Genomic DNA, 20,144 nt, shown 5'->3' on the forward strand with positions numbered 1-20,144 from the left:
GAAGTGCCACCCTCAGATAAATAAGTTGATAAGCATGGAGGAGGGTAGGTGGCATTCCTATCCACAATCCAAATGACATTCCTAGCCTTTACCAACTCAAGAAGACAAGGATACTACAAATATAAAACCATGTACACCTTGAATTAGAATTTTGATTGAACTCTAAATTCAAATTACTCTTTAAATTTAAGTCCAGAACTTGAATTTAAATTTTGAACTAGAAAATGATTTTATGATTTGAAAATAAATTTAAATTTGAATTTGAAGTGGCAACAATTTTGGAAGAGTTTTCTTTTTTTTTTTTTCAAATCAAGGTTGATTCCAATCTCAATCATGGAAATTGTTTTGAGGAGAAATCATTGATTCGGTTTAGATCCTATATTTTAATTTGTTAAATCAAACTGGCCCTAAGGCAGATGTTTATTCTTTATAGCTGAAGATTCAGGAATGTAGATTCAGGAATGTTTTACATTAGATCAATAGGTGTAATTTTGGCAACCAGCTATTCAGATTGGCAAAAGATGGCCGTACGTTTCGAAAACAGAAGTTCAGCAAATTAATAAGCTAAAATTTGACCACTAACAAATTTTAATTTGAAAGGTTAATAATATTGTGAGGACACTCCCTAACATGGAGATGCAGATAATCACGGGAGTGATGTTCCATTGCTGCTAAATAAACACGTATAAAACACTCCTAAATTATAGGCCATTTTAACATAGGTTCCTCAACTTTAATTCTCTTATTTGCACTAATTAACCGATTCTTTTAAATTTTAACATATGATATATTAAGGGGGTGTTAATAGAAAAATTAATGGGACCACTATATTAAATTTATATTTTTAATACACTTTATATCAGTTTGTAATAATTTAGCAAAGTGTTTACCAAATAGCTTTTTATAAAGAACTACTTTTAATAAAATCAGTCAAATATTTTATAGTTTTTCTTTACAGTATAACATTGTTTCCTATAATATTTTTTCAATAGTATTAGAATATTTAGGTTCAACGGTAATAGCTAGCACTTTGTCAAGGACTTAGCAAAATTACTGTGCAATCTAGGTTCTTTGCCCAACTTGGGTAAATGGGCAGCCAAAAGAGGCCCAATACCAACAGTTTTTCATGAGAGATGAAGAGTTATATAACTGCTGCAATTAATGCCTTTATAACTACCAGTAGAAATTCAAGAGACAATGGGCAACTATTAGGATCACCTTACAATCATTAGGCATTCATGATGGCTTATTATTATGTGATAGTGGGTGAGTTGATGGGTGGTTGGTGGTAAGTTAGTGTAGGTTAGATTCAATATATTTAGAAGTCTATAAATTGTGAGGATGACTTAGGCCAAAGTAAAGAAAAAGAAAAATAGGTAAAAACACAAGAGGAGTTGTATATTGTAATCATATTTTTCTAAGTAGTGGAGTACTTAATTTTTTTGGGAACCTCTACCTCTCTCTCTTCCCTCGTTTTGCATACTTAGTTGTAGGGCGCGTAGGTCCATTCTAGCAACAAGGAGCAAGACTTGCTCATTTTCGAGCAGGAAGGTAGGCACCGCACCGACTTTGCGAATAAAAATGCTACGACCTTGACAGTTGGTATCAGAGCCGATTCGAGGAGGAACCATGTCATCATCGGATGCTGCTGTCATCGATGTAATTGCTGAGCCTCTGAAGCAGACCAACCAGAAAAGGAGCAAGGAGCTGTAAGAATTTATCCGGCACAAAAATCGCAGCGGAAAATAAAATTGTATTTTCGAAAACCAAAAATCCATATCACATATGAACCAAAATAAAACAAATCAATCCAGTGCCGGTGGATCATTCTCATGTTGCAATGTAAAATAAAATCTAACCTAAACAGATTTAAAGTTCATGTTACATTACCTCGGACCAGTTAAGGTCTCTTGATCTACTGTACGGTTGAAATTGAGATTCCGATTAGCCGCGCACGTGCCCGGCCTCTACGTGTATCCACACGGAATTGATCTAGATCCAACGCCTTCCGTCGCACGGAACTGATGAGCCGCAGATTACCAAGACGGTGCTAGCAGTCTTGTAATATCCACGTTCCCTCTTGTGAGATGTACTGATTTTTAGAAGATCTAATAGAGACGGATTATATTATTTTTCTTTCTTCTTCTGAGCTTATAAAAAATTATCCTCGCTTGTATAGATATGTATATATATATCTATATATGTTAATTAACTCCATCCATCAAGCATAATGTATACGTGGGCAACAACTTAACTAATTAAGCCGCAGCTCACGTACACCATCTCAGCGTACAAATTGGCACCCTCGCAATCTGTTGCAACCAATTAGATCATATCCAATTAGTTGCTATACTAATTTGATCACATCCAATTAGTTGCTGCATAGGATAATTAAACAGTAAATTTATGTTTATCCATATGGATATTTTATCTTTATCCTTCTCTTTAAATTAGATCTTATCCATTATAATTAAATATTCATACTTAAGTCTAATCTCATTAGAATATTATTATCTCATAATAATTTGTGAATATTTAATTATTCTCTAATCTAATTAGAGATTAAATCTATCGTAACATTCAAATTATAATTCTCACTATTTTCACTAAACTATTTAGTGTATTAATTAGACTCATCTTATCAAATTGGATGCACACAATTCCCATTGTGTGTGACCGCGTAGGTCCATTATCATTCGGCAGTGGAATTCAATATTAAACTCTTTAATATTGAATTAGAACTCTTCTAATCTATGAAATAATTTATTTTAAATTATTTCAGCTTCTCACTGTCCGTGAGTGACACCTAGCAGTATATCACGGTAATCCAGAATGATGATGAAAAATGAACCTTTCCGCTATCAGTTATCGTGTGATTAATTCCTTCCAACACAACGTTCCGATCGAACTAAAATTATGATTACTCGCCAAATCTTATTATTCGATCATATGACTAGAATATCTAAAACTGACTCAATATGGTAACACAGCTGGAAACTCTTTCCACACACCACGTACCCTGGCCAAGGATTTTTCGAGTCAAGTTCGACAGTCTACATAGGACGTTCTCTCTCACTATTGAGAGTGTTGAATTCCTTATTGCGCATTCATATGCCTCCCTATATAAACTACTACAGCCAATCAGTACCAGACATAGACCAATGATTAGAGTCTAAGTATTAGTACAGTTAAACAGTAGCAATCTACATGTGAAGCAACCATGATGCCTCAGGTCTAAGGAGTACTTCACACAACTGTAGCAAAGAACTAGTCACTGGCGAATTCGGAACCATGTGACTGTTCAACTAAATGGTCACGCTCAGTGTACTTGTTCTCTAACAAGCACCTGCATGCTTACTTTAGTGTCCCTACACTAATGACTTGAGCTTCGTCACCTCAACTTAGAAGTATAGCATACACCGGCCTATCCGGAAATATCATCGTCCTTATGATATTCCTATGGCTAGGAGCATTTAAGAATCTTGTACAAAGAAATATATATCTCAAATTCCTAACTCTTAGGAATATATTTTCTTAACAAAGATTCAATGGACGATTCATATAAATGTATTGTACTGCTAACAATAAATATGAATAAAGCTTGCCCTTTATTAATTAAGAAAAATACTTAATATGTTCACTAGCCTGTGTCACCGATTGGCTTTAGGGTATATCACTAACAATCTCCCACTTACACTAATGCAAATCGCTCATGTATCTCATACCCATTCTTTCTAAATGCACATCCAGCTTTTGAAGTGTGAGCGGCTTAGTAAGGGGATCCGCTATATTGTCTACGGATGCTACTTTCTGCACAACAATCTGACGCTCATCTATAAATTGTCGGATGATGTGGTAGCGTCGATCTATATGCTTGGACTTCTGGTGAGACCTCGGTTCTTTAGCTTGCGCTATAGCTCCATTATTGTCACAGTAAAGTGGCATTGGCTCCTCAATAGAAGGCACCACTCCTAGTTCCGTGACGAATTTTCGAAGCCAAACTGCCTCCTTTGATGCCTCAGATGCTGCAATGTACTCTGCCTCAGTAGTGGAATCTGCTGTTGTATTCTGTTTGGAACTCTTCCAAATGATAGCCCCACCATTCAATATGAAGACATGCCCTGATGTTGACTTTCTATCATCAACATCTGACATGAAGTCTGAATCTGTGAAGCCTTCTAACGTTAGCTCATTTCCACCATACACTAGACACAAATCCTTAGTTCTTCTCAAGTACTTAAAGATATTCTTCACAGCAGTCCAGTGCTCTTCACCTGGATTAGACTGATATCTGCTCGTAACACTTACGGCATGTGCGATATCTGGTCTTGTACATAGCATAGCGTACATGAGACTTCCTATTGCGGAAGCATAGGGAATTCTGCTCATACGCTCTCTTTCCTCAGGTGTTTTAGGACACATCATCTTGGAAAGATTAATTCCATGTCTAAGAGGAAGAAGACCCCTTTTGGAATTTTCCATGTTGAACCTCTTCAACACATCTTCTATGTACATCTGCTGTGACAAACCGATCAACCTCTTAGATCTATCTCTATAGACCTTAATGCCGAGGATATAGGCTGCCTCTCCTAGATCTTTCATCAAGAAATTCTGGGACAACCAAACCTTGACAGAGGTCATCAAACTTGCATCATTTCCGATCAATAGAATGTCGTCCACGTACAATACGAGAAAGACAAGTTGGCTCCCACTGGTCTTCTTGTAAACACAAGGTTCATCTTGATTTCTCATGAAGCCAAACGTTTTGACTGCATCATTGAACCGTATGTTCCAACTCCTCGAAGCCTGCTTCAATCCATAAATGGATCTCTGAAGCTTGCATACTTTATGTTTCTGGCTATTGGACACAAATCCCTCAGGCTGCTGCATATATATGTCCTCCTCTATGAATCCATTGAGGAAAGCAGTTTTTACGTCCATTTGCCAGATCTCATAATCATAGTATGCGGCTATGGCAAGTAATGTTCGCATGGATTTAAGCATGACCACAGGAGAGAACGTTTCTTTATAGTCGAGACCTTCTCGTTGACTGTAGCCTTTTGCTACAAGTCTCGCCTTGTATGTCTCTACTTTTCCATCCACACCAATCTTTTTCTTGAAAATCCATTTACAACCAATAGGTACTATACCTTCTGGCGGATCAACAAGAGTCCATACGTGATTGGTATACATTGAGTCCATTTCGGACTTCATAGCTTCTTGCCATTTTATTGAGTCGATGTCTAACATCGCCTCTTCGTAACTAGTAGGATCATCCCTGCGATCACTATCGCCAATGAGGAACATTTCCTTTGTGCATTCCATAACGAAATCTCGATATTTCTCTGGAGGTTGGGATATTCTACCAGATCTTCGAGGTAATTGTGTAATAGTGGGTTCAGTTTGAATAGCTTGTTCAAATTGTTCTTGAGAAATTGTTTGCTCATTTGAGACCATCTCTTTTAGCACTATCTCGTTTCCGGCACCACCTTCTTGGATAAACTCTTTTTCCAAAAATATTGCATGTCGGCTAACAATCACGTTTTGTTCACTTTGAAGATAAAAATAGTATCCCATAGACTCCTTGGGATAACCAATAAATCTTCCTTTATCCGACCTAGCCTCCAATTTATCTGTTTTAAGTTTTTTAACAAAAGCCGGGCATCCCCAAATCCTTAAATGATTGAGACCCAGTTTTTTGCCAAACCACATCTCATGCGGGGTACAAGGAACAGATTTTGAAGGCACCCTGTTTAGAATATAGGCTGCGGTTAATAGAGCATAACCCCAAAGAAATAAAGGTAAGTCTGTGAAGCTCATCATCGATCGTACCATATCTAATAAAGTACGATTTCTTCTTTCTGAAACTCCATTCAATTCCGGAGTTCCAGGAGGTGTCTATTGTGAGAGAATACCGTTTTCTCTGAGATAATTTAAAAATTCAGTACTAAGGTATTCGCCTCCTCGATCTGATCGAAGAGCCTTAATACTTTTTCCTGTTTGCTTCTCTACTTCATGTCTGAATTCTTTGAACTTTTCAAAGGTTTCAGACTTGTGTTTCATAAGAAACACAAACCCATACCGTGAATAATCATCGGTAAAAGTCACAAAGTAAAGATAACCACCCCGAGCCGTTTCACTAAACGGTCCACACTCATCCGAGTGTATAAGGGCAAGTAACTCTGTGGCTCGCTCTCTTTGTCCAACAAAGGGTGACTTGGCCATTTTGCCTTGAAGACAAGACTCACAAACTGGATAGGATTCTAAAACACAAGTTCGCAAGTGCCCATCCTTGGCCAGTCGGTTTATCCTATCTTCTTCAATGTGACCTAGTCGTAGGTGCCATAGATACTTTTGGTTCAGACTATTATCTCTAGGTCTCTTCTCTTTATGTTCAATATTAGCAACATTTCCATCCAGATTTAGAAAGTAGAGATTGTTAACTAAACTACCAGTAGCTATCAATTTATTTTGGAAATAAATAAAACAACCATTAGTTTCAAAAATAAAACGATAACCAGTTCGTACTAAAGTTGTAACCGAAATCAAATTCCTAACAACTAAAGAAGAATAATAACAATTCTCTAATTCTAAAATATGTCCAGATGGAAGTCTCAAAGAACAGCTCCCTACGGCTAACACAGCAACACTTGCTCCATTTCCCACACGCAGGGTCACCTCGCCGTCCTTCAGTGTTCTACTTCCCTTTAGATCCTGCAATGAATTACAAAGATGTAAGGTGCATGCAGAATCTAATACCCAAGAAGAAGTAGAGCCAATCATATTGGCCTCAACGATGAGCATTTCGTTCGTACCTTCAGAAGGCCCCTCCTTCAATTTTTCTTTTAGGCTAGAAAGATATTCTTTACAATTTCTCTTCCAATGCCCATCCTTACCGCAATGGAAACATTTTCCTTTAGCCTTGCCATTGTCGGATTTCTTGAAATTTGCTTTCTTCACTCCACCCGATGACTTGAACTTAGGAAACTTTTTCTTTCCTTTGAACTTTCCTTTTGAAGCTCTTTCAACCGCCATCGCCATCCCGTTTGTCTTCAATGTGCCTTCCGCTGTGATTAGCATATTCATAAGCTCGGACAAAGTGGCATGAATCCTATTCATGTTGAAGTTCATAACAAAATGAGAGAACGATTCTGGCAAAGACTGTAGAACTAGATCGATCTGCAAGTCCGCGTCCAAGTTCAAGCCGAGATTTTTCAGCTGCTCCATGTCGTCAATCATTTTGAGACAATGTTCACTGACCGACGTGCCTGGAGTCATCTGAGCTTTAAACAATCGCTTTGATATCTCATATCTTGCGGTTCGGCTTTGTGCACCATACAACTCTTGTAAGTGCGCAAGCATCTCATATGCTCGAGTATAGTTCTCATGCTGCCGTTGCAGCTCATTCGACATAGAGGCCAGCATGTAATATTTAACACGCTGGTCATCATCAACCCACATGTCTCTCTCCTCAACTTCTTCAGTTGTGGCTTCAGCGGTAAGCTCGGGAATTGGAGCTTGAAGAACATAATCAAGCTTTTCAATACCTAAAACAATTTTTAGGTTACGAAGCCAGTCTTGGAAATTAGGGCCGGTTAATCGGTTAGATTCCATTATGCGAGAAAGAGGGTTAGAGGCATTCATTTTGTCTGCAGAAAGTAGAGATTTTAGTTAGATAAGTAATTTTTTCTTTTTAACCAATTAAACCAGGGTCTATTAGTTTAAAAGGTTCCTCCCACTAATTTTATCGAATTTCTACACTCCCTAAGTAGAAAGACGGAAATCCTCATCCGTTAGATTTCTTAGTGGCGATTGGGGTTTCATAAATTACGACTCACCTCACCGGACAGTTTCTTGGAAAACCGTAATTTAATGAACGGGTAACATCTTACCTCGACACATCTTATGTGCAATCCAATCGTCCTTTGGCCTCTAAGATTTTTACGCCTCACCGGACGGTTTCTTGGCGCAACAACCTCAGTTAAGTCTAATCCTCCTCTCCTACAAATATGGAATTATCAAAAGACCCTCACCGGACGGTTTCTTGGATCCATTGATAATGCCATATTGTAGCATCTTATGTCAAGATGTTCGCATAGTTCAAACACAAGTAGCCCCATGGGACCATGCGTGACTACTCAATGCTGAAACAATGCTACATCTTGTGATCGGTGGAAGGCCACGATAGAGCATCAAATGCCCCTTCGTTTCAACTTAATATTTTATAGAGAGTTTTAAAATTATATATCGGTCTCATCATCACATGTTATATCTCATATAAAATTAATCACATGTATCACATACACAAAAATAAATTGCATAGTTTAGGGATGATCATGGACTTTTCTGATTCGACTCGAGCCGATGAGTCAAATCGGTCTATAGGGTGATACACACATATTCTCAACAATTGCAAATATTAAGCCCTCTTCTTCTGTTGGATTTGATACATCCTTTGATGCCATCACGATTTGCGACGCCAATCCATCAACGCTTGATGTGGATTCTTCTCCAAATAATCCTAATTTTATCTAATAAAAATACAAGGATTCGTAGATCCCAATAAAATGGCACGCAGGCCCTTCGTGATAAAAAAATATATACAACCATAATTAAATTACAAATACACCCATAATCAAATTACAAATACATCCATAATCACATTACAAATACATCCATAATCACATCACAGAAGTCTAAGGTCCATGATCATCACCCATCTAAAAACTATGCAGAAAATAATAACCAAATCGATCTAATCATCGATTAAAAAATTAGAACTCAATAATATGTTTTTCTCATGTCTCCACGTATTTATTTTATGGTGTGAAACCAATAAATCACACTACGTGCAACTTAAGAAAAACAATATCGATCTCATCGAAAACAGTTCCAAAATTTCAATCAAACCATACAGATCGTAAATATTTTACATAGAACATGAGAATCGGCTCTGATACCACTGTAAGAATTTATCCGGCACAAAAAATCGCAGCGGAAAATAAAATTGTATTTTCGAAAAACAAAAATCCATATCACATATGAACCAAAATAAAACAAATCAATCCAGTGCCGGTGGATCATTCTCATGTTGCAATGTAAAATAAAATCTAACCTAAACAGATTTAAAGTTCATGTTACATTACCTCGGACCAGTTAAGGTCTCTTGATCTACTGTACGGTTGAAATTGAGATTCCGATTAGCCGCGCACGTGCCCGGCCTCTACGTGTATCCACACGGAATTGATCTAGATCCAACGCCTTCCGTCGCACGGAACTGATGAGCCGCAGATTACCAAGACGGTGCTAGCAGTCTTGTAATATCCACGTTCCCTCTTGTGAGATGTACTGATTTTCAGAAGATCTAATAGAGACGGATAATTATATTATTTTTCTTTCTTCTTCTGAGCTTATAAAAAAATTATCCTCGCTTATATAGATATATGTATATATATATATCTATATATCTTAATTAACTCCATTCATCAAGCATAATGTATACGTGGGCAACAACTTAACTAATTAAGCCGCAGCTCACGTACACCATCTCATAGTAGAGCCGTACAAATTGGCACCCTCGCAATCTGTTGCAACCAATTAGATCATATCCAATTAGTTGCTATACTAATTGGATCACATCCAATTAGTTGCTGCATAGGATAATTAAACAGTAAATTTATGTTTATCCATATGGATATTTTATCTTTATCCTTCTCTTTAAATTAGATCTTATCCATTATAATTAAATATTCATACTTAAGTCTAATCTCATTAGAATATTATTATCTCATAATAATTTATGAATATTTAATTATTCTCTAATCTAATTAGAGATTAAATCTATCGTAACATTCAAATTATAATTCTCACTATTTTCACTAAACTATTTAGTGTATTAATTAGACTCATCTTATCAAATTGGATGCACACAATTCCCATTGTGTGTGACCGCGTAGGTCCATTATCATTCGGCAGTGGAATTCAATATTAAACTCTTTAATATTGAATTAGAACTCTTCTAATCTATGAAATAATTTATTTTAAATTATTTCAGCTTCTCACTGTCCGTGAGTGACACCTAGCAGTATATCACGGTAATCCAGAATGATGATGAAAAATGAACCTTTCCGCTATCAGTTATCGTGTGATTAATTCCTTCCAACACAACGTCCCGATCGAACTAAAATTATGATTACTCGCCAAATCTTATTATTCGATCATATGACTAGAATATCTAAAACTGACTCAATATGGTAACACAGCTGGAAACTCTTTCCACACACCACGTACCCTGGCCAAGGATTTTTCGAGTCAAGTTCGACAGTCTACATAGGACGTTCTCTCTCACTATTGAGAGTGTTGAATTCCTTATTGCGCATTCATATGCCTCCCCATATAAACTACTACAGCCAATCAGTACCAGACATAGACCAATGATTAGAGTCTAAGTATTAGTACAGTTAAACAGTAGCAATCTACATGTGAAGCAACCATGATGCCTCAGGTCTAAGGAGTACTTCACACAACTGTAGCAAAGAACTAGTCACTGGCGAATTCGGAACCATGTGACTGTTCAACTAAATGGTCACGCTCAGTGTACTTGTTCTCTAACAAGCACCTGCATGCTTACTTTAGTGTCCCTACACTAATGACTTGAGATTCGTCACCTCAACTTAGAAGTATAGCATACACCGGCCTATCCGGAAATATCATCGTCCTTATGATATTCCTATGGCTAGGAGCATTTAAGAATCTTGTACAAAGAAATATATATCTCAAATTCCTAACTCTTAGGAATATATTTTCTTAACAAAGATTCAATGGACGATTCATATAAATGTATTGTACTGCTAACAATAAATATGAATAAAGCTTGCCCTTTATTAATTAAGAAAAATACTTAATATGTTCACTAGCCTGTGTCACCGATTGGCTTTAGGGTATATCACTAACAGGAGCCGCAGTCACTCAGAAAGGAGGTCGCATCCTTGAAATACCGTGCCTGGTTGCAAGAGGATATTACGACGAAAATGGAGGAGCAGTTCTCTGTATTTCTGCAAACTGTGAGTTTGTTGGATAATGAGCTTCACTTGATGGAGAAGGATATTGTTACAGCTATGGCAACATTCCGCTATCGTGTGAAGCAGTTTAAGACGGATCTTGCCCGTCACAATGATGAGCGGAATGTGCGAGATGTGCTGCTTCAGGACATTGGTGCCCAGGTCAAGGAGGTCGAGGACCTCAAGACAAGGGAGGCACTACGCAAGTGAACCGAGAGTAATCATGGCAAACTACCTAAGGTGAGCAAGGCTAAAGGTGGGAGAGAGTGTCATGATACAGGGGACGCAAAGGGGCACCATCAAAGTTCAGGCCCATCGACGAAGGATCGGACCTTTACAATCCCGTACCTTTGCGAGGAGGTGAAGTGTAGGAGGGCTGGGGGCCTCGAGAAGGACCTGAGTGAGGGTAAGATTGATAAGTCTCAATCAATGCTAGAGCAACTACCCAAGCGAGGGAAGCATTGCACTATCAAGCACAAAGCCAAGAAGGAGCCCGAGAGGACAAGGGAGTGTCCCGCAACTTGGCGGTGTGTACGTGTGTGTGTCGCGGCGAACAGGCACACTCGACGATTTGGGCTCAACGAAAAAATTATCCACGCAGCGAGCTACTTGGTGTTTGCGTTCAGAGGTGTGAAGCACTAGGAACTGGTGCGGAAGTGAAGGGAGACTGCGGTAGCAAGGCTCGGGGCCGTTCGAGCGCGAAGGCTCGGCGGACTGCGCAGAAGGCTACACGGATCGGGAGCAGCTTGGCGCCTGACGAGGGCGTCTGCGTGTTAGGTGGGGGAGAATGTCAGGGACTTAGTGAAATTGCTGTGCAATCTAAGTCCTTTGCCCAACTTCGGTAAGTGGGCAGCTAAAGGAGGCCCAAAACCAGCAGCCTTTCATAGGAGATGAAGGGTTATGTAACTACTGCAATTAATGCCTCTATAACTGCGAGTGGAAATCCAAGGGACATGGGCAATTCTTGGATCACCTTACAATCATTAGGTATTCATGATGGCTCATTATTATATGATAGTGGGTGAGTTAATGGGTGCTTAGTGGTGAGTTAGTGTAGGCTAGATTCAATGTATCTAGGAGCCTATAAATTGTGAGGATGGTTTAGCCTAAAGTAAAGAAGAAGGAAGAGAGGTGGAAACACAAGAAGAGTTGTGTATTGTAATCCTATTTTCCTAAGTAGTAGAATACTTAGTTTTTTTGGGAACCTCTGCCTCTCTCTCTTCTCTCCTTTTTGCATACTTAGTCGTAGGGCATGTAGGTCCAAGCTAGCAACAAGGAGCTAAGTTTGCCCATCTTCGAACAGGAAGGCAGCGCTGCATGCGTTTTGCGAACAAAAATGCTAAAGCCGTGACAACTTGCTATAATACACCTCATATTACAGAATAAATTAAAGATTAAAGGCGCAATCGCAATTATCTATCACTTTATTTGCATTATGATTTAATATCTTTTTCATCAAAATGCCACTATTTTCGAAGGGTGAGGATGGAAGTGGTTGAGCCTTTCCACTCTACTTTGTTAGATCACCCTTTAACTGAGCTGAAAGGACAAAAGAAATATTAGGTGCACCAGGAATTAAACATGCTTTTATCATCTTTCTCATGTGTTAATTGTACCCATTAGAAATGAATTACAACACTCGGCCATCTTAGCTTAGAGAATGAGATGACAAAGGTATTCAGCGTGGAGGGTCTCCATCTAGATTCATTTTCGGATGAGTGAAATATATTTCACTCTTCTTATAATTAGTAGGGAAGCAGGTTTGATTGTGGTGCCTACGGGCATGCAAGTTAAGCAAAAAGAAGAAGAAGAAGAAGAAGAAGATAAAACTGCGTTCGCACTCTTTTGCCATTTCAAATAATAATTTTTTTCTTTATTCTTCCTACATAACATTGTTTGTATTGTACGACACATATAACATGACAATGTCAAGTTGCGAGCATGCCTCAAGCTATGAAAAATTATTACTAACTAAGAGTGTAACGTACAAAGTGTAAGGACACAAAAAAACTCTACTTGACTCTAAAAAAATTTATCCATATCGGCGTTTATTTTGACACCAAAGTTGCGAGATCGTTTAACCATTCACTTACAACTGTATGGAGATTGGTCTTTTTGACTTTTGTGAAATGTAGAGCGAAGTCAAATTCACAAACTCTCGAGTTCTTCACTTTCTAATTTTTGCTTCCAAATAGCCCCTTATGCCATATCAGGTCATTTTTTCGGACCGATGGGCCCGCAAAACTCGAAACCTAGATAGATCAAACTAGATTCGTGTAAAGAGATGGGATAGGCCAATTAGTTTTATTTTTAAAAATATTTTCATTGTTTAGTTTTACTTTTATTTGTTTAATTATTTTTCTAAAGTACATATAATTATTTATTATAGAAATAAGTTTTGAATAGTACTCTTTACATATTATAGAGAAATTATTTAAAAGTTGTAAAGTACAATAAAAATAATGAAAATGTATCAAGCCAAATCTATTACGTTGGTACAATCCAAATAGGACTTTGCTGCACCAGGCCGCAGGCCGCCACGGTGCGGTACTGGCCCCAATTACTAATGCTTTTCTAAAGATTTTATTAAAAGATTTTATATATTCTTGAATTAAATTTGGTAATGTAATAAGTGTAGTAAGGCCTTTCCCTCCACATGAGATCTCAACTCCACAAAGCATGTGACTCTGCAGGAAGATTGGAATAATGGTAGTACTTTTCTTCATGATTGCTTTATTAATTGATTAGATGCTCTAACCACTATGTATTGATGGACATCTTTCCAAAACTATTTAGTTTAGGGACTATACGGATACGCGCCACGTGACCCATTCGATCGGCGCCCATGAAAGGAAAGAAAGAAAAAAATTTGATGCCCTGTGTTTTTAGAGAGAGAGAAAGCATCAAAGGGAGAGAGGAGGGCGACCGCCGGATGGGCCACGTGGCACCCATTAGTATCGTCCTAAACGCCCAGCAAATTTTTATCCGGCAGACACCTCTTTCAATTTTTAATTAATAGTTTTTTTTATTAGACTTTTTGCTACAAGAAAAAAATTACTAATATTATATTTTTGCATATAAATGGACCATATATTTATACTTTTGTATCTTCTGGTCAAAATTTTGAGAACTAACTAAAATACCCATGTGCCTTAAATATCCCATCGATCCTTCCTCCGGTCCCTCATTGCAAGCAATGTCTTCACCACCAGCGGTGGCCTCGAGTGCTCATCCTACCTCCGCCACCTCCACACTAACTCGATCCTCTATCGTATCCGCGTTGTGAAACTTAATAAGCGAGAGAAACAGGGCAAACTTAGACCCGCTCATTGTTGTGGCCACTTGGCGCTTCGCCGGAAATAGAGACGAAGGCGAAGATGGCAGAGGAGAAGGGTGATGATTAATTATTGTCTAAGAATGCTTCCAAAGTAAGCATGTTCACAGCGAATATGGCTGATGGCGACAAGATGTTGACAGTAGTGAGAGGAAACTATTTATTTAGTATGATAATTATTTTATTTTTAATATTATCATAAATGAAGCTCACTCGAGGTGGTCGAATTACAGTCCATCTATTTTCTTCATTAGGCCTTGATTGCTTGATGTGCTCTGAATCCTTTCCGATCACTAAAATAGTTAAAATAACAAAAAGAATATATAAATTAAGAGCGTCTTTTTCAAGTTAAAACACAATAATTTTTGACTAGCTTGTAGTATATCTATAAATTTTTTAAAACTAACAAAAATAATATATATGATAATTTTTAAAAATAAAAATAAAAATATAATATTTTAAATTTATGGATATGGTTTTAATTGTCCCTACTTTGGTAGGGTGCATGGAGCACCACTAGCTTGGTTTTGGAAAATTATAATATTATTATTAATTACAGGGTTGCACCAAATGAAACCCACCAATTAATCAAAGCCTAAAACTGTTTACCTTGTCCTAAATAAATAAATATATTTCCCACATGTGAGTGACACTTGTCGATACTATAATTAATACGAGGAACCTATAAATATTTTTGTTGGGCAATACTATCCGTACGCTTTGTGGATAGATATAAAATTTACACTTACAAATTATTTGAGGACTATTTTAATTTATGTATCTTATTATTTTTTTAGATCTCTGTTATTATAGACAAACAAATCATTAGTACGAGACAAATTTTGATATGGAGCCGTTTAACCACTGCAATCATCGTGTACGCAAATTAAAGGAGCGAGTTGGCCCGGTGCAAGTCATTTCAAATATATAGCGATCAAATTTAAATAAAATTTTAAATTAGGACATATGTAATTTATCATGTTTAATTTGCAAGTGGGGTTCTTCCTAATTCTTAACCGAATGACTTATTCTGATATCTAGATAGGATCTTAGTAGACAAGAACCGTTATTAAATATTTAAAATAAAATATTAATATTCCATAATTTTAAAGTTTTTTTTAGAGAATAAAATAAATTATTTTGTAAGTAAAATATGCTTATACTACCAAATCATAAATATAATAATTTATTCAGATTCAGATATTCAAACAGGGCCATATTCTTCTTCTCCATTAAATTATCAACTACTAATCCTGTTACGTTGGAAATGATGTTAGCTCTTAGGGGGCGTTTGGATTGACGAATTTGTAGATTCAACGTAAGTCAAGTGTAGTGGTGTTTGAGTTTTCCTGAAGTGTGATTATTTTTCTGTTGTTTGTTTTGACGTAACTCGTACCACTGAAAGTTAAATTCAATCACTTCTGCTGTTTGTTTTGATGTAACTTAGTGCTGGTAAAATTAGTTTTTTGAGTTCCATTGTTTGTTTTGATGTAAGTAAGTGGATCCCATTATCTCCTAAATATAGTAATAAATTTATCACTATAAAATTTAACCTATTATATAATTAAATTTTTTATTATTATTTAAAGATAATCTTAATTTATTATAAATAAGGTAATTCTAACCCATTATAAAGAAAGTAGAGTTTAGGTTTTACTGTTTAATAAATTGTTTAGAGAAGGTTGAGTGTGGTGGAAGTCGAGTTCGGTACTTTAGAGCCGGAAGTCGAGAGTAGGTGAAGTGGAGCTCTAACGTAACTTGAGTTACATTATATTTTTCACTTACACCAAAACAAATAACGAAAGTGATGGAACTTGAGTTCCATCACTCCACTTACCCCAAAACAAACGGGCCCTTAGTTACTTTCCAGTATCAAGTTTTCTCAAATGCTTTCCTCATACCCCGGAGAAAAAAAATGAAAATAACTTTAAATCTCTTCAATAAATACGTACGACATATGTATATACCTGTGTAGAAACGGAGATTTTTAACTTATTTTGCACACTCCAGTGGCTTAATTATATCTACACAACCTAACTTTACATTAATTATCTCTAGTATCATAAGCTAGTAGCCCTTTTATATATATATATATTTTTCTAACTAATGTTTGAATAGTAATTACAGAAAAAGTTGAAAGAATATATACCCAACAACAATTTTTTATTTCTGGAGCGTTTGCGAGGTTTCAAGTTACTATTCTATAATCTTATTCTTGCTTTAAAAACAAAAGCTCTACCCATAATTAGACTCGCAAAATCATGCAATTAATGCGAAGAACATAAAATAGTGAAGCGCTATATAGCTACAGTGTACGAACCACATAATATATATATAGCAAAGTATGTTATATTACTAGCTTATAATTTTTACTCTACTGTTTACCGCAGCTCTAATGAGTTATTTTCGAAGAAGCAGGGAACGAGAAAGCAAGTAAAAATTTATGAAGAGAGTTCTCTCTTATTTGATTTATTCAGCTTTGGAGAGTGGCGAAGCAGCTGGTTCGAGAGCGGGCGAAAGCCGTGCGGCGGTTCTCCGGAACGGCGCGGGCGCGGGAGGCGGCGCCGCTGTCGTCGGAAGACGTGGGGAGTCGGGCGGGGGCGGAGTCGAGGCTGCGGCGGAGGAGGCGGGCGATGGCGGCGACGAGGTGCTGGGCAGCGTGGTCGGGGGGCGCCACGGCCCGGAAGGCGCGGAAGAAGCTGGCGTGGCGGTCGATGGCCTCGGCCGTCGAGATGGGCCACCCCGACCGTCCGATCTCGTCCTTCACGGCCTCCGCGCAGAGCCCGCAGATCCAGCGGCCGAGGTGCCGCTCCCGCACCCTCGAGATGTACGCGGGCGTGCACTCCTCCGTCAGCCCGCAGCACTCGCACCGCGCCCACTCCACCTCCGAAACCGTCCCCTTCGCCTCCTCCGCCGCCGCCGCATCCGCGCCATTCATCATCGTCGCCGTCCCCCAACAGAAACCCTAGCGATCGAGGCCCCGAGTTTCGCGGCCGGTCCCTCCGCGATCCGAGCGGAAGCGGTCACGACGCGATTCGGAGGGGCGATTCCGCTACCGCTCCTTCTCCCATACGGCGTAGGAGTCCTCTCCGCCGATCCCCAACGCCGCCGCAAACGCCGTTCTCGTCGTCGTCGTCGTCGTCGTCGTCGTCGCCGCCGCCGCGTTTTGCTTCGTCTTCTCCGATATCATCGCAGGAATCGCGTTCCCGTAAGCGATTTCTCTCCTCCTCTTAACCTTTTTATTTATTTTTTTTTATTTTCCTTTTTTTTCCCTAGTAAGGGTGCGGAAGAGGAGGCGGGGATCTTTCTTTCTATATATTTAGCGCTGCTCCTGCACACACGCATCTCTCTGTCTCTCTCTCTGCGGGTTTTACCTGGGGGAGAGAGAGAGAGAGAGAAAGAAAGGAGTTGGTAGCTGCCCGTAACGAAGCAGAGCCTGGGGCCCACAGAAAATGATTGAGGAGCCCGAGGTGGGCCCCGGTGGGGCCCGCCAGAGGCGGAATCCACGTCATGTTGTGCGCTCTGACGAGCGGATTGCCTGAACCGTGTGTAACTGCACTCTGTGAGCCATGAATTCTCGAGGCGGCAAAATAGATTTCTTATTACTGTTTACTAACTAGTCCTTTTTTGTTATTAATTTTTAATTAAGGTGTTTTATCCCTGAGGGTGTGTTTAGTTCCTCGTAAAATCACTCTAAAAATTTTATTTTAGTTGAAAAATATAATTCCCGTGTTTGGTGGCTAGTAAAAAAATTTTTTCAGAGGTTCGCTCCACCTCTTGAACCGCGTGAGAAGAGGTCCACGATGAACCTCTCTCTCTCTCTCCCTCTTTATATATATATATATATATATATATATATATATATATATATATATATAGAGAGAGAGAGAGGTCGCGACTACTATTTTATTAATAGCATGAAGCACTTGGTGTTACCGAATTTTTTTGAGCCCGCGGCGTAGCGCCCGAGGCCGCCCCCGTTAAGATCTACAATTTTAATCATTTTCACGCCGTTAGATCTACTCATTTTATCTTTTCGACCGTTAGATCATACTATTCAACCAATCCATCCACCTCAATTTAAGAGGAACATCATCATCCAACCGCAACGCTTTAACATCAATGGCCAAAAACTTGGTAGACCAATAACTTGGTGCTATTAATACATATACCTATATATACTATATATATTATATATATTATGATATTATATTTATATAGTTCGGTGGATAACACTACGATAACACAAAATATTTGGTGCTATCAAATTTCTGGCGCGTAGATTTAGTCTTCTTTATTATTTTAATGCCGTTCGACTTATACTATTAACCAACCACAACACTCACCTTAATAAGAGCCCTACATTCATTCTTAATCACACCACACATCTTTTAATCCAAGGGCAGAAAACCTTAAATAGCAACAAGTCAACTGTGTGTATTAAATAGTATTCAGCCTAGTTATATATATATATATATAAATTTATTTTATAGTGATTATAAATATAATACTACTATATATCTATATATAAAACTACTATAAGCACATTAGCTACTATACTTATCAAATAGTATCAAACCCTTGATACTATGAGATTTTTGCGCTGTTGAATGAAAAGATAGCGGTTAGGATGATAAGCCGGTCCCCGGTATAAAATTAATAGGTCCCTAGGGTTGAGATGGCGTGGTTGGTTTAATTAGTATAGATCTAACGGATAGACAATGAATCAAAGGGGATCTAACAGTAGACAAACTCATAATACACCAAGGGCTTGTACTATCGATAGTATAGTAGCCGACCTATATATATATATATATATATATATATATATATTATATATATATATATATATATATTATTGTAGCAATATATTTTAAAATATTTTATTTCAAATATAAATTATAAATATTAAAATATATAATAATAATAATTATTATATAAATTTAAAAATATATAATATACTAAATATTATATAATACTATATATATATATATATAATATATATATATATATATATATAGAGTAATTTTTTATTTATAACTAACTTTTTTCTTTTTTTTTTCCTTTCAATCAAACAATCGTAATGAAAAATTACTTTTTTTTTTCCTATAAACCAAACGCTAAAAGTGTAAAATTTATTTTCCTCCGAAATTTTGTTTTCACCGAAAATTTTTTTTTTGCAGTTTTACGAGGAACCAAACAGCCCTAATGATAGATTTTAGAGTGAAAATTTTTTTGTACACAAACATTTTATATGTTTTAAGATCATATTTGTAGGCTAACCCTCGTTTGCTGTTAAGGTTCTATATAATTTAATTTAATACATTGGAGAAATGGCTTCGATTTTATTGGTACTGTTGATTAGCTTATTGATCTAACTAAGTGATAAATAATAATTTATTTAAGAAAAACTATGAAAATATAAAAATTTATTCCCAAGATTTAACTTTTTTATTGTTTAATAAATATCTTAAAAAAAAAGATTACAACCAATCTACTATCTATTCTTACACCTATTTACATATAAATAGTTATTTCAAAAAATAAAAAATAAACAGGACAGCAAATGAGACCTAAATTTTTAATTATAGATTGTTAATCAATAAATATTAGGATTAATTTCCTATAGATCCCTGCAAATATAGTGAATGATAAATATATATATATATATATATATATATATATATATATATATATATATATATATATATATATATATATATATATATATATATATATATGCTACTATA

The 20,144-nt window shown here is 37.2% G+C and overlaps 1 protein-coding gene across 1 annotated transcript; it reads right to left on the bottom strand.

The window, feature by feature from the left end:
• Positions 16,614 to 17,791, bottom strand: LOC109712183. The gene has a single exon (XM_020235608.1). The coding sequence runs from the start codon at positions 17,333 to 17,335 to the stop codon at positions 16,868 to 16,870; it is 468 nt and encodes a 155-aa protein (XP_020091197.1). The 5' UTR covers positions 17,336 to 17,791; the 3' UTR covers positions 16,614 to 16,867.

The sequence above is a fragment of the Ananas comosus genome, linkage group 6 (assembly GCF_001540865.1).
Source record: "Ananas comosus cultivar F153 linkage group 6, ASM154086v1, whole genome shotgun sequence".
In the NCBI taxonomy this organism is placed as follows: Eukaryota; Viridiplantae; Streptophyta; class Magnoliopsida; order Poales; family Bromeliaceae; genus Ananas; species Ananas comosus.

Coding starts and splice junctions, on each gene's coding strand:
- LOC109712183 (XM_020235608.1), bottom strand. CDS start 17,335: ATGATGAATGGCGCGGATGCGGCGGCGGCGGAGGAGGCGAAGGGGACG.